Source organism: Acipenser ruthenus, chromosome 9 (assembly GCF_902713425.1).
Source record: "Acipenser ruthenus chromosome 9, fAciRut3.2 maternal haplotype, whole genome shotgun sequence".
NCBI classification, from domain to species: Eukaryota; Metazoa; Chordata; class Actinopteri; order Acipenseriformes; family Acipenseridae; genus Acipenser; species Acipenser ruthenus.
In genome coordinates, this window is record NC_081197.1 from 11934233 (window position 1) to 11947501 (window position 13269).

Below are 13269 nucleotides of genomic sequence, written 5' to 3' on the forward strand. Positions count from 1 at the left end.
TTTTAAAAAGATCAACGAACATGATATAAACACAGCAGCTTAAGCATAGGGTGCTCATGTGGTTGTGGTTAATAAATAAAAAGGCAGATAAAAAGTGCCACATTTGTAGACCTAGAAAAGGTCAATAGTTTTGTGTTTATTATTGTATCAACAGACAGTATGGCTCGCATAGGTAAAGGAATATCAAGGAAATTGAAAAGAAGTATTAAAAAATATAGTGGATGATAAAAGTGGTCAAACATAATTTTAATTAGACAATGTAATAAAGAGCCCTGTTACCACAACCATTATTCACATTTGGGTTCTGTTACTACATTAGGCTGCTAGATTTAGTGGATAAGTATCATAACCTGATTTTATCTTCTAAATGGTTGAAGCAATGTCATGCTTCAGTGGCTCAGATTTACAGGGATACCAATAAACCTAGTGGCCAGAGACAGACAGTCCTTCTAAATCTGTAGCTTGGAGCATAATTAGATTTAGTTGTCTGATTTATAATACACCGTTAGCGCATGATTTTAAAAAAGCTGTCCCTCTTTTTAATTTGCTAATTTATATTAAAAAAAACAAACAGAAGAAACTGTCTCACAAAATACATTTTGGGGATTGGGGATTTTTCTCCCAATTTTGGAATGTGCAAGTATTTTTCATCCTGGCACACCACTCGGGAGAGATAAAGACGAGCACTTGCGTCATCTGAAATGAGTGCCATCAGCCATCCGCTTGGTTTGTGAGCTGCCCCCTGGGAACTCCCGTGCAGTCAGCAGTGGCATAGTTTGGATTTGAATCAGCGATCTCCAAACTATAGGATGCATCCTGCACTCCGAGTGGAGTGCCTTTACCGGATGCGCCACTCGGGAGCCCCATGTTTTTAAATATATTTATATCCCCCTTTTTGGGTTTCTAATTATGTCTAGCCCGAAGTATACCAACCAATTTAAGGTACTGTTCTGAGTTACAGCCAGAAATGTACGCATAATTGCAAAAAAAAAAATATATACATTAGCTTGACACAAATGTTGGCTTTATTCAGTGTATGTACAGTATATGTGAGGCCAGTGAAGAAAAACAATGACCCAAGGGGATTGATTCTTGGAGATCTGATTATGCATGAGTCATGCTGTGACCATTGGCATAGCTGTTATGCACTTGAGCGCACACACCATGCTAAATAAATTATTTTCTTTTTATAGTTATGTTCAATCAATACGATTTGAGGTAGAATAGAATACATTAAATAGTGTTTCATCTTATAGCCTTTTCATTTACCATAGTTGTTTGTTGGCTGACAACATCCAACGCACAAGTATTTGTTTCTAGTCCTCAGTTTGACTACCAGGTAGGCTTACCATACTCATTCAAAATCTAGAATCAGGAATTCTGGAACCTGCATAACCGCATGAGTGTGCTATTATTTGAAACCTGAATTGCCTAATAATGCTATTCAAAATACTGCTTGCCTTTTTAGAAATAAGATGTACCCTGAATATTAAGCATTCAGAATAAGGAATATTAGCATGCATGTAATTGTGTAACTTAATAAATATTTTGGTTTACTGCACAGTTCTGTTATGTGATTCACCATTTTAAACCTTTCAGGTTTGTTAAAACATTGAAACCTTTGTAGTTTATTGTCTTGATATCCGACTGACTGAATGTTAATAGACGTTTGTCACATTACACTTTTTACGGATGTGATTCTATGTGACTGTCGCTGGAGGCTAAGCGTAGTGCTTAATGCTCTCATGAAGCTTCCATTTGAACCCATGCATTCAGCTGAGCTGAAGTTTTTATCACTCAAAGCAGCTTTCTTGCTCGCTATCACCTCCGCATTCCATATCAACCAGTCTGTGGAATTGGAGGCTTTCCATCCACCTCCTTTCCAGTCTGACAGGAAGTGGCAGCTCCATACACTACCCAGTGCAGGCGTACTGCGTTGACAGGACGAAAAGTTGGAGGCAGTCCGAACAATTTTTGTCTGCTGTGGATAGCAGTCATGGTTAAGCCTATGAGCTGGCCAACTTGCCCCCTCCAGAAAAGCTCACTGCCCATTCCACCAGGAGCATGGCAACTTCTTGGGCTTAGTCCTTGCAAGGGCTTTGGTACACTCACCCATATGGTAATGGTTACATTTTGTACTTGAAAGGGAATGTTATGTTATTATAACCCTTGTTCCCTGAAATATCAATGTAACCATTACCCTTCAAGGTCGCTGTGTTTATGATTGCAACACGCTTGAAGGAAAAACTTGAAGGGGTAGAACTGCGTCACAGGCTCGTTGAGCAGCTTTGGTATATCAATATTCAGGTTTACCCATATGGTAATGGTTACATTTCTATTTCAGGGAACCAGGGTTATGATAATAACCTATATCTCAGCTACCAACCCAGATATGTGTTATGTTTTTATTTTATTTTATTGGCTGCATGCATAATTGGTTTATTTGTTTTCTTTATGCTGTAGTTGGCATAGTAGTTGGCATGTGTCGCAGCTACTGGCAGGCCACTTATGCTACCTTCAGCAAAAGAATATTTGACCCTTTTCTCAATGCCAAAGTTGAAACCTTTGGTGCTTGACGGTAAATGTACATCTTGACTAAGTGATGTATTTCTCTCTCTCACTTACGCTGTGATGGCTGAATTTGGGGATACAAAGTCTAACAGAGAACTGCAAGGACAGAATGCTTCTCCCACTGCTGCTGTGATGTAATACACAATGGACCTCTTCAGATCAAGCCTGTTATAGGCTGACATCCTGGACTGAGCTCACATTTATATATTGAAATATTGCTCACAAAGGATTTATCTTAGCCTTCAGTGTATTTCTGGCTAAGCTTCTATATTGTCATATCGGTGTATGTACGTTTGAATTAATTAGTTGAGGAATCTGGGGAAATCTTGATTTGACTTTCTATTTAAAAGAAGAAAATGAAGCTTTCTTTAAAAGTAAAAGAACGTTCACAGTATTAGGGAGGTTATGTATGAAATTCACCTTTAATATCTTTGTTTTTGTGTATTTTTTTTTTTTTCTACTGAACACAGCACTATAAACTAATCTGTGTGACATTCGAGCAGTTGTCAGTAAAAAAGACTGCAGAAAATATTGTTGGAGTATGTTTGTGCTGAGATTGTCAACCTTGGCTTTGATATTCATTTGTCAGAACACATTGTAGTACTACCCACGTACTTTTGGGACTAACTCTATCATATTACTGATTTGAAATAACATCAAAGTATTATGTTTTCCTTGGCATAATCATGTCATTTTTTTTTGGTTTACCATTGTAACATTGAAGAACTAACACAGAATAGCACCTATAACAGAACATTAGACATTTCAAATACTTACTGAATCTGACATTTAAAAAACAATCCCTGAGTTTGTGTATGGATATGTTTTGGTGTTTTCTTAAGTTTTAGTTTACAGGTAATTGAGCTTTTTTATTCAAAATATAAGTGTTGTTATTTTTCAGTCATCTTTTAATACGATTGATAGCATCAAAATAACATAACCAGCTTGATTTAACTTTTTTTGTTTGTTGTTTGTTTTTTGCTTGTTTGTTTGGATATTTTTTTAAAGGAACCAGTAATAATGCTGTTTATTCAAACAAGAGGTTTGAAAATACCTTTTAAAACATGTGTTGGAACTCAATTAGGAAGTACAGTAAAGAATGTTCATGAAACATCCAACTACCACCTGCCTGAAACCACAGTTACTGCTTTTCTGAGGCAAGTCTGAGAAATCAGATGTTAGTGCAAGGTTCAGCTGAAGCAAATGAAAATAATTTATCAGGGAAGGGAAAGAAAATGAAACACTACATCCCTATACATCTTGTAGGATTGGAAAAATAAATACAAAAAAATCACCAGCAACTAAAACAATCTGTACTGCTCTTAAATTTATTTAATTTCTTCTGGTTTTGCTATTTTTTTATATATTGTTTTTCTTTTTTTTTTATTTAGTAGTCGTCTATTATTATTATTATTATTATTATTATTATTATTATTATTATTATTATCATCCAAACTTAGAATACCCAATAATTTTTCTTAAGCTCGGCTCACCGCTACCACCCCTGCGCTGTCCTCTGAAGCGTGTGCCGTCAGCCAACCGCTTCTTTTCACACTGCAGACTCACCATGCAGCCACCTTGGAGCTACAGCGTCGGAGGACAACGCAGCTCCGGGCAGCTTACAGGCAAGCCCGCAGGCGCCCGGCCAGACTACAGGGGTCGCTGGTGCGCGGTGAGCAGAGGACACCCTGGCCGACCTAAAAATCAGTCTAAAGCTAGAGCTGGTTTAAAACACACTCATTAATTACAGTGGCTGCAAAAGTGATATGAGTCGTTTATGTTCTGTTGCATTATTCATGCAGTACATTTTTAAGGGTCGGTATTCATCATGCAGTAGTATGTCAGGAAGTGCATTGCAGCTGTATTAATGTGGCCCCTGGTATAACATGAAAAATGTGCACACAATGTATAATACTTACTGCATTGTTTCATAATACACAACGTGCAAGTAACAATTCCCCCTTCTAAACAGTTTCACATTCCATTTGGCTTATTTTTAAACCTTTTTAAAGTAACCTGAGAAGTGACACGATAACAACCTGTCTCATTACCTCTGTCCTTCCAGGTGATTTCCCAGCTGCGAATCTTAAGCAGATCTGTCACTGCTGGCTCCAAGTTCGACAGGGAAATCTGGTCAAACGAGCTCTCACCTGTCCTCAACCTCTGGAAGAAACTTAATCAGGTAAGACACTAGCCAGCTGAAAAGTACATTGCACTGCATGGAGATAATTAGGTTGTTTTGGGTCCAGTACAACATATAGTCATATCCGTTTATTGTATCTTGTATATCTTTTTTTTATATTGTATACTGTGTAGTTTATTTTCTTAGAATTGTTTTAATACCTTAATTAATAGTATATAACATGCACCCTATAACAAATATTGGAAGAATTGTAGGGTTTTATGTACTGTGTGCAGATGTGTAAGAGTATTCTATAGCATACTATAGTACACAAGAAAGGCTCTTTATACAGATGTGCGTATTATACAAGGGGTATGCTTTCTACAGGGGATGTAAGCCAAGGCTGTACAGTCATGCATGCTGTACACAGGTTTCACGTTATATTAAGAAAATGGTATATTATTATTATTTATTTCTTAGCAGACTTACAATTGTTACAAGATATCACATTATACATTATTTCACATTATACAGATATCACATTATTATTATTATTATTATTTTTTTTACATACAATTACCCATTTATACAGTTGGTTTTTACTGGAGCAATCTAGGTAAAGTACCTTGCTCAAGGGTACAGCTGCAGTGTCCCCCACCTGGGATTGAACCCACGACCCTCCGGTCAAGAGTCCAGAGCCCTAACCACTACTCCACTCTGCTGCCCCATGTATTTATAAAATATAAATACTGGATTAGTATATTAGTATAGTATATTTATATGTTTCTAAAGATCTGAGGAAACCTTGACAGAATGCAGGACATGTGTGTTGTATATATTTTATATACCTTTTATTGGAATTGTGACAGTTTGGTAAAAGTTCATTAATGGTTACATGTTTATAACTTATAAATCAGACATGTTCATACCCACTGGGTATCCCAGCCACCTTTTTAAAATTGCACTGTCTAAAGCATTTAAAACAGTTCCTGGATATTTATATTCCTGGACTTTATAATTTAATGATTTAAGTTTTTTATCAGTATTATTTGTAACTAATAAAGTCCTTATTAAAAAATAAAAGCCAGACTATTATCTTTATAATCATTCTGTGCATCAAAATCCTACAGATTATGGTAGCTCGGGGCATGAGAATAAAAGGATATCCTTTTTTGTTTGTTTTATAGCTACCTTAAGCTGGTTTTATTGACCTGTAGTTTTTGTTGTTGCTTTACTTGCCATTAAACCGATTCTTAAAAGTTGTATTTTGAGTATATGGTGCATTTAGCCCTAGAAAAAGTAATGAGGGTTCCTGGATAAATGCCTTTATTTTTCCCTTGGTTATTATTTCATTCATTAGTTGCTTTTCAAGAACTAGTGTCACCCTTCTTCATTTCAGTTTGTTAACATGGAGCATTAAAGTTGTACATGCTAGCATTACATTAAGTACTCAAACTGGCCAACAGCTGCACCTACTATTATTAATATCTCAGAAACCATTTAAGCTGGCAACTTCACATTTTTAGTGTTGTGAAAATTGTGCAAAAAATAACCCTTTCCTGCAGCCACAGAGTTCAAGCCATATATCTCAGAATCTATCAATGACTACTCGGGGGCAGGTACAGGTGCAGGGGTCAGAGCTGGATAAACAATATAATGCATAACGTTTCACCAATTACTTAACTCACTAGTAGTCCTACATTTGTTAACGTCCCATTTAAATTCTTACCGTGCCATTGTCAATGTTTGTCACCCTTCGGGAAATGCATTGTCATTAAACAAAACATGCATTATTTCCCAGTTAAAAATGTAACCACAGCTGCACGGTAAGTGAACATAAATGGTGAACATGTATTTATGCAGAGAGAGAGAGAGAGAGACGCTCCAAAAAATATGAAACATCAGAGGAGAAGCGGATTCTTGACAGGTGCTTATTGAAATTGATATTGAAATTGATGATGAAATCCTAAGCAAATGCAATTCTTACAAAGTAAGAATGGGTTGTATGATCTTGGTGGTTTACAATATTTACATTTATACAATGTAGATACTGCATGTGTGTTATAGTTTCATATTTCTATTCACTTACCAAATTATTTACAATCTGTTTGTCACATTGATAGTAAACTGTATCTGATTCAAATTTTGACCTTTAGCTTTAGATCTGAAATCTTATCTGACGTGGTGTAGTGGTAAAACAAAAGTATAGAACACTGGCAAGTTGTTGTTATTATTTTTTGTTTATTTAGCAGGCGCCTTTATCCAAGGTGGCTTACAGAGATTAAGGTGTGTGAACTATGCATCAGCTGCAGAGTCACTTACAACAGCATCTCACCCAAAAGACGGAACACAAGGTGGTTAAGTGACTTGCTCAAGGTCACAGTGTTTCCTTTTTATTGAATTGACAGATACCATAATCTCATATGACCACTTTGTGATTCAACCTGTATTTGGATATCTAAAATAAAACTGAAATTTGCAAAGACAGTATGGCCTAGTGGTCTAAAGCTCTGTGGTCAAGTCTGTGACACATCTGGAAACATGAATTTGAATCCCAGTAGAAGCCAAGTTAAACTAGACACAACTGGGGCAAACTTAGTCCCCACTTGTTTTATTCAGGTTGCTATTAGCTTCTACTGCAAGTTTGCCCCAATTTAGATTACATCTTTGTGTATTTATCTTGGCCCTTTATGTAGGTATCACATCTTTTACAAAGCTTGTCCCTGTGGCCTAAGTGAAAAAAATAATAATGGGGAATACTGAGATCTTGCTAAAATGACTCAGAAAAGGTTAAAGTACTTTACAAAGACAAGGTGCAGCAACTGCAAGACAAACAGCCATTATACATTTAGGAACATCCCACCTACATCCTTGAACTGGAGACATTTTCAAGCCAGTTGTGATGGTAGTTTGTGTTGTGAACTAATACCCACTCTGGAGTGAGATTTCAGTATCAGCACTGCTTTTGCACAAGTCATCTGGTAGCATTAAAACAGACCCTATAGGCCCTACGGCTAATGCCCTTTCCAAGACTTATCCACTATGTCACCCAACTTTGACATTCTAAGCAAAATACTCAAAACAACATGCCATTCGTGCATTCCATACATATTTTTAATAATTGTTTTAATAATTTGTATTTCTTACACTTCATTTTAAATTGGTTACAATTTGTTATTTTTCATACGGAAGTTACTCAGCTGTGCAAGAAACCGCATGTACCTTTATTTAATTAGTGTTAGCCTTACATTAATTAGATCCACCAAATAACTGCTGAGAAAGCTATGCCTAATGAGAGAGTGCTCACCTAGGTTATCTCATTGTGTATTCACAGTGCACATCTATCATTTGTCCTCTTGGGTTTATAGAGTTCATTAAGAATGCCAAGAGTGCATTAATATTTTATTGTCACAGTTCCTATTGTGTCTCTTTTAAATATATTTATATGGTTAAACGTGATCTTTCACACTGCAAGGATTCCTTTAAAACATTCATAATTTAAAATTGCTGAATATTGTTTTCTCTTGTTACTGTGTCCCCTATATTCAATTGAAATGAAATGAGGTTGGTACTATCATCATCCCAAAGAGTAAGCCAATTGCTTTATTTGTGTGAATATACTGAAAGTTATGTATTGTGAGGAAATATAAATATTAAACTTTATACAGACAGACTTGATTTAAATAGCGGACAGATAATCGTATCCACAAGTTGTCAGGTGCTGTACAGTAGTTTACAAAATTGCTTCTTGGAGAAATTCTGATCACACTACTAAACCATGGCATTTTTATATTCTCAGATGTGTAATGCATTAAATGCCCTGGTGGCACTAGTGTTTCATACCTACCAGAACAGTTATGGTTTCACACATTTCAACACATCTGTATGGCCTCCTGAACTCAAAGCACAAAGCAGCAATGAGGCATCAAGACCACCGGGACATATTCTACAACAAAGCGGGATGGATTGTGATGGTGGCCTAAGTTCAACACCAGCTGTCCTGTTTCAGCAATCGTATTGCTTTTTTGTCAAGTTTAAAGTGTGCATTGTTCAGTACATCATTCATTTGCTTTGTTGATAAGAGCGAGAGCACCTAGATGAACAGTAAAGTGACAGTCGACCTCAGAAACTGATAGTAGACTACTATAGTAGACTACTGATAGTAGACTACCCTCACATCACGTGAGTGGGAGGGAATTGTGAAGGGAAGGAGGCTGTGTGGTCCAGTGGTTAAAGAAAAGGGCTTGTAACCAGGAGGTCCCCAGTTCAAATCCCACCTCAGCCACTGACTCACTGTGTGACCCTGAGCAAGTCACTTAACCTCCTTGTGCTCCGTCTTTCGGGTGAGACGTAATTGTAAATGACTCTGCAGCTGATGCATAGTTCACACACCCTAGTCTCTGTAAGTCGCCTTGGATAAAGGCGTCTGCTAAATAAACAAATAATAATAAGTGGAAGTGCAGTTTCAGTTGTAATTCATTAAATTGTAAATGATTATTGTTATTGTTATTACTTTAAATCAAGCTGTTTTAGAATGCACAATAGTGTTCCAAAACAGTATGTTTAGAAACAGAGCATCAGACATTGTGCCCCTAGCTGATTCTTGGAATAGTTGTTTTAGTACATTTAGCATTGCTTGTGAAAAACTGTTTACTTTATTGTAAATTTGGCACAGCCAATATGTTTCTGACTATAAATAGTACAGATTAGTTTCCTGTATTGCACATATTTGTAATGTTAGGATTGCATCGTGGCTACATCAGTCAATTCAGAGGCCAAGGGAGAATTGACCTGAATCTCCCAGTCCTACTATACCGAAACACCCTTAACGTAATGTTTTCTAAGATTAGTTTCCTGTGCTTAGTACAGTATTTATTTTGCTAGAAATATTGACTTGGTGGAGTTCAATATCCTGTCGTGTGGTTGCTTTTTGAAAATTAAAAATACATTTTGAAAGGTGTTTTACAGATGGTGACAAACACACAGAACAAAGGTGATTCCAACACTTCATTACAGCACTTTATTCATTCTGAAAGTATTTATATTGTAGTAGCAGCTTAGCATATGCAAATCTATTCACCCGCCATTTATATGCTTTATCTTTTACTGCTTCATCATGACTTTTTCTACTGTAAATAGTGACATTGTTCTCCTGCTAGTATACAATAATTGTTTATTTTTTGTTTTAACACTGGGATGGAAGCATCACGGTTTGTCATTATAAAATGGGTCTTTTAAATACTCTATCCTGATTGGTCAAAACAGGTCACAGGGGGTGTGACTATTACACCATATTCCCATGTGTTGAAACTTTTTTTAAAAAATGGGCGAATCACTTGTAGATATCCGTACGCCACTAGAATTTTGAAAAAAAAAAAAAACGGTAGCCATATTTAAATTTATATTAATAAACATGACTAATGACATTTAATATATAATTTTGAAAAAAACGATAGCTATATTTAAATTCGCAATACAGATGACTGACGAGGTATATCAATTTTGATCTTTTGGGAAAACAAACTCGATGAGATTTTGGATGAGTCTGAATCAGACACCAACATTTACTCAAGGGTGAAAAAGTAATACTGTGAGGCATCAAACTTACTGAAGCACGGCTTCTGGACAAGAAAATGAAAAGGAAAAAAAAATACACAGAAGTCCACTGCCTGGGCATCGGGTGTACTTTTTATGCCACAGTCAGAGTATTTCAAAATGCAAACCACATCTTTTTTGCCACTGTGAAACGGTCCTACAAATCTGGCATGGATACCTCCTGTCATCGGATCACAAAGGACGATTAAAACAAAACAAAACAAAAAAACCATCTGCAACACTGTCACCTGACACTGCCGCAGGTCTTGTGATAAAGGTTTGTTTTGATGTGCAATTAAATATGGTCAGACGTGGCAAAGAAGGTCTGCGTGATGTTGCTCGAAATCGCTTGCTGCAGCTCCACCTACTGTTCAGAATGAACATCTAAAAAAAGGGCCTGTAAATCTTCACAGCTGCAATTTCAATGTCAGTGTTCTTGTTTTTAATCTGTTCAATGTTTATTAAAAAAAAAAAAAATTAATTAATACATTTTTGGTTTTATTTTTTTTAAGTTTTATGGGGCTATTTTTTATGTCAGAGGCGGAAGGATATTTAATATAAAATACTTTTTTGTTAATTAAAACATGTTTTTAGGTTTTTCTTTTTTGTTTTTGTTTTTTTTAGTTAGTTAACCCATTTTATAAGCGCAATAAGGCACTTCAGGGTGTGGAATATGCTCTAATATCCACATGCCTCACCTCATGACTTATAACGCACCCGGGGCGTGTGGATATTAGAGTATATTCCACACCCTGAAGTGCCTTATTGCTTACAAGTAATAAAGGAATCAAGGATTGAACTGTTGAAACTGATCTTTTCAGAAGAGTGGAAAAAGCCCCCACACCCCAATCCTGAATGTTATGTGTGTGTATGTGTGACGGTATGGGGCTGGGATAAAGTCACTTGAGCTATGTCCACATATACTATCACTTGTATGGTTGAGTTTAGAGTGATACATTTTTTATGATCTTATATTGCATCATTGTGTTTTTAATGACTTGTTCTTTGCCAGTACCAAAATTCAGCACTATACAGCAGCTAGTATGTGTTGCTAAACCCCTTTCAGATGTATGCCAGCCCTATATAATTTTCTTGAACTCAGCTCTACAGGACCTGACAGGATTGACATGTCTTCTTTGTTGTCCCCCCCCCCCCTAAAAAAAGGGAGGGTTAACAGGTATGACAAAAATGTTTAAAACATGGAAAGACGCACAACATAAATATCCAATAGTTTGCATTGTCATTTCCAGTGGTTTAAATAAAGTACAGTTACGTCAGTGTGCCTATTACAATGGCAGTGTACCTGCATGTGTTCTTGAAATTCACAAGTTGCTTTAGGTGACTGTTTTGATCAGTGTTCACTCTGTTATTTGTTTGTATTTAGATTATACAGTGTAGCAAGTTCAAATTATCTCGTTTGGTACAACAATTATAATATGTTGTCTTCCCCTCAAAGGGGTACAGTATTACAGTATTTATGTATCTAACAGATCATGCATCATTAGTGAGAATGGTATAATCTTATATAAGCTTCTTTTAATGCCTAAGTACAGCATAAAAACGATGCAGACTATTAAAGGGGCTTTTATTACAGATGGATGTGAAAGTATTAATAGCTTGTATGGTATCTAACTGCTTTGTAATGAATAGCTGGTCCGTCTCTTTTTCTCAGTAACAAATGCTATTAGCATGTCTCATTCAAATTAAGCAACGAGGATCATGAGATACCGTAAGTCTTAATTTTTTTTTCATCTGCTCTTCTACAAATGTCTCCTTCTCTTCTGCAGTTAAAACTTAAAATCTGCAGGCCCCTGTTTTTGTTTTGGTATTAACAGTGTTTTGTGTGTTTGTTATTAAAAATTGAGGATAAGAGTTGTATTATCAACCTTATTATACATGGGTCTCACACCACCACCTAATCATGTTATACACTGGTCTCACACCACCACCTAATCATGTTATACACTGGTCTCGCACCACCACCTAATCATGTTATACACTGGTCTCACACCACCACCTAATCATGTTATACACTGGTCTCACACCACCACCTAATCATGTTATACACTGGTCTCACACCACCACCTAATCATGTTATACACTGGTCTCGCACCACCATCTAATCATGTTATACACTGGTCTCGCACCACCATCTAATCATGTTATACACTGGTCTCACACCACCACCTAATCATGTTATACACTGGTCTCACACCACCACCTAATCATGTTATACACTGGTCTCACACCACCACCTAATCATGTTATACACTGGTCTCACACCACCACCTAATCATGTTATACACTGGTCTCACACCACCACCTAATCATGTTATACACTGGTCTCACACCACCACCTAATCATGTTATACACTGGTCTCGCACCACCACCTAATCATGTTATACACTGGTCTCACACCACCACCTAATCATGTTATACACTGGTCTCACACCACCACCTAATCATGTTATACACTGGTCTCACACCACCACCTAATCATGTTATACACTGGTCTCACACCACCATCTAATCATGTTATACACTGGTCTCGCACCACCATCTAATCATGTTATACACTGGTCTCACACCACCACCTAATCATGTTATACACTGGTCTCGCACCACCACCTAATCATGTTATACACTGGTCTCACACCACCACCTAATCATGTTATACACTGGTCTCGCACCACCACCTAATCATGTTATACACTGGTCTCACACCACCACCTAATCATGTTATACACGGGTCTCACACCACCACCTAATCATGTTATACACTGGTCTCACACCACCACCTAATCATGTTATACACTGGTCTCACACCACCACCTAATCATGTTATACACTGGTCTCACACCACCACCTAATCATGTTATACACTGGTCTCACACCACCACCTAATCATGTTATACACTGGTCTCACACCACCACCTAATCATGTTATACACTGGTCTCACACCACCACCTAATCGTATTA

The 13269-nt window shown here is 36.9% G+C and overlaps 1 protein-coding gene across 1 annotated transcript in view; it reads left to right on the forward strand.

The window, feature by feature from the left end:
* Window positions 1–13269, forward strand: part of LOC117406278 (cytoplasmic dynein 2 heavy chain 1-like) — a 149648-nt gene that overhangs the window by 111132 nt on the left and 25247 nt on the right. The window contains exon 85 of the mRNA XM_059031142.1: window positions 4637–4753. Within this exon, the coding sequence (XP_058887125.1) occupies window positions 4637–4753 (117 nt within the window). The remainder of the gene's footprint in view (window positions 1–4636; window positions 4754–13269) is intronic.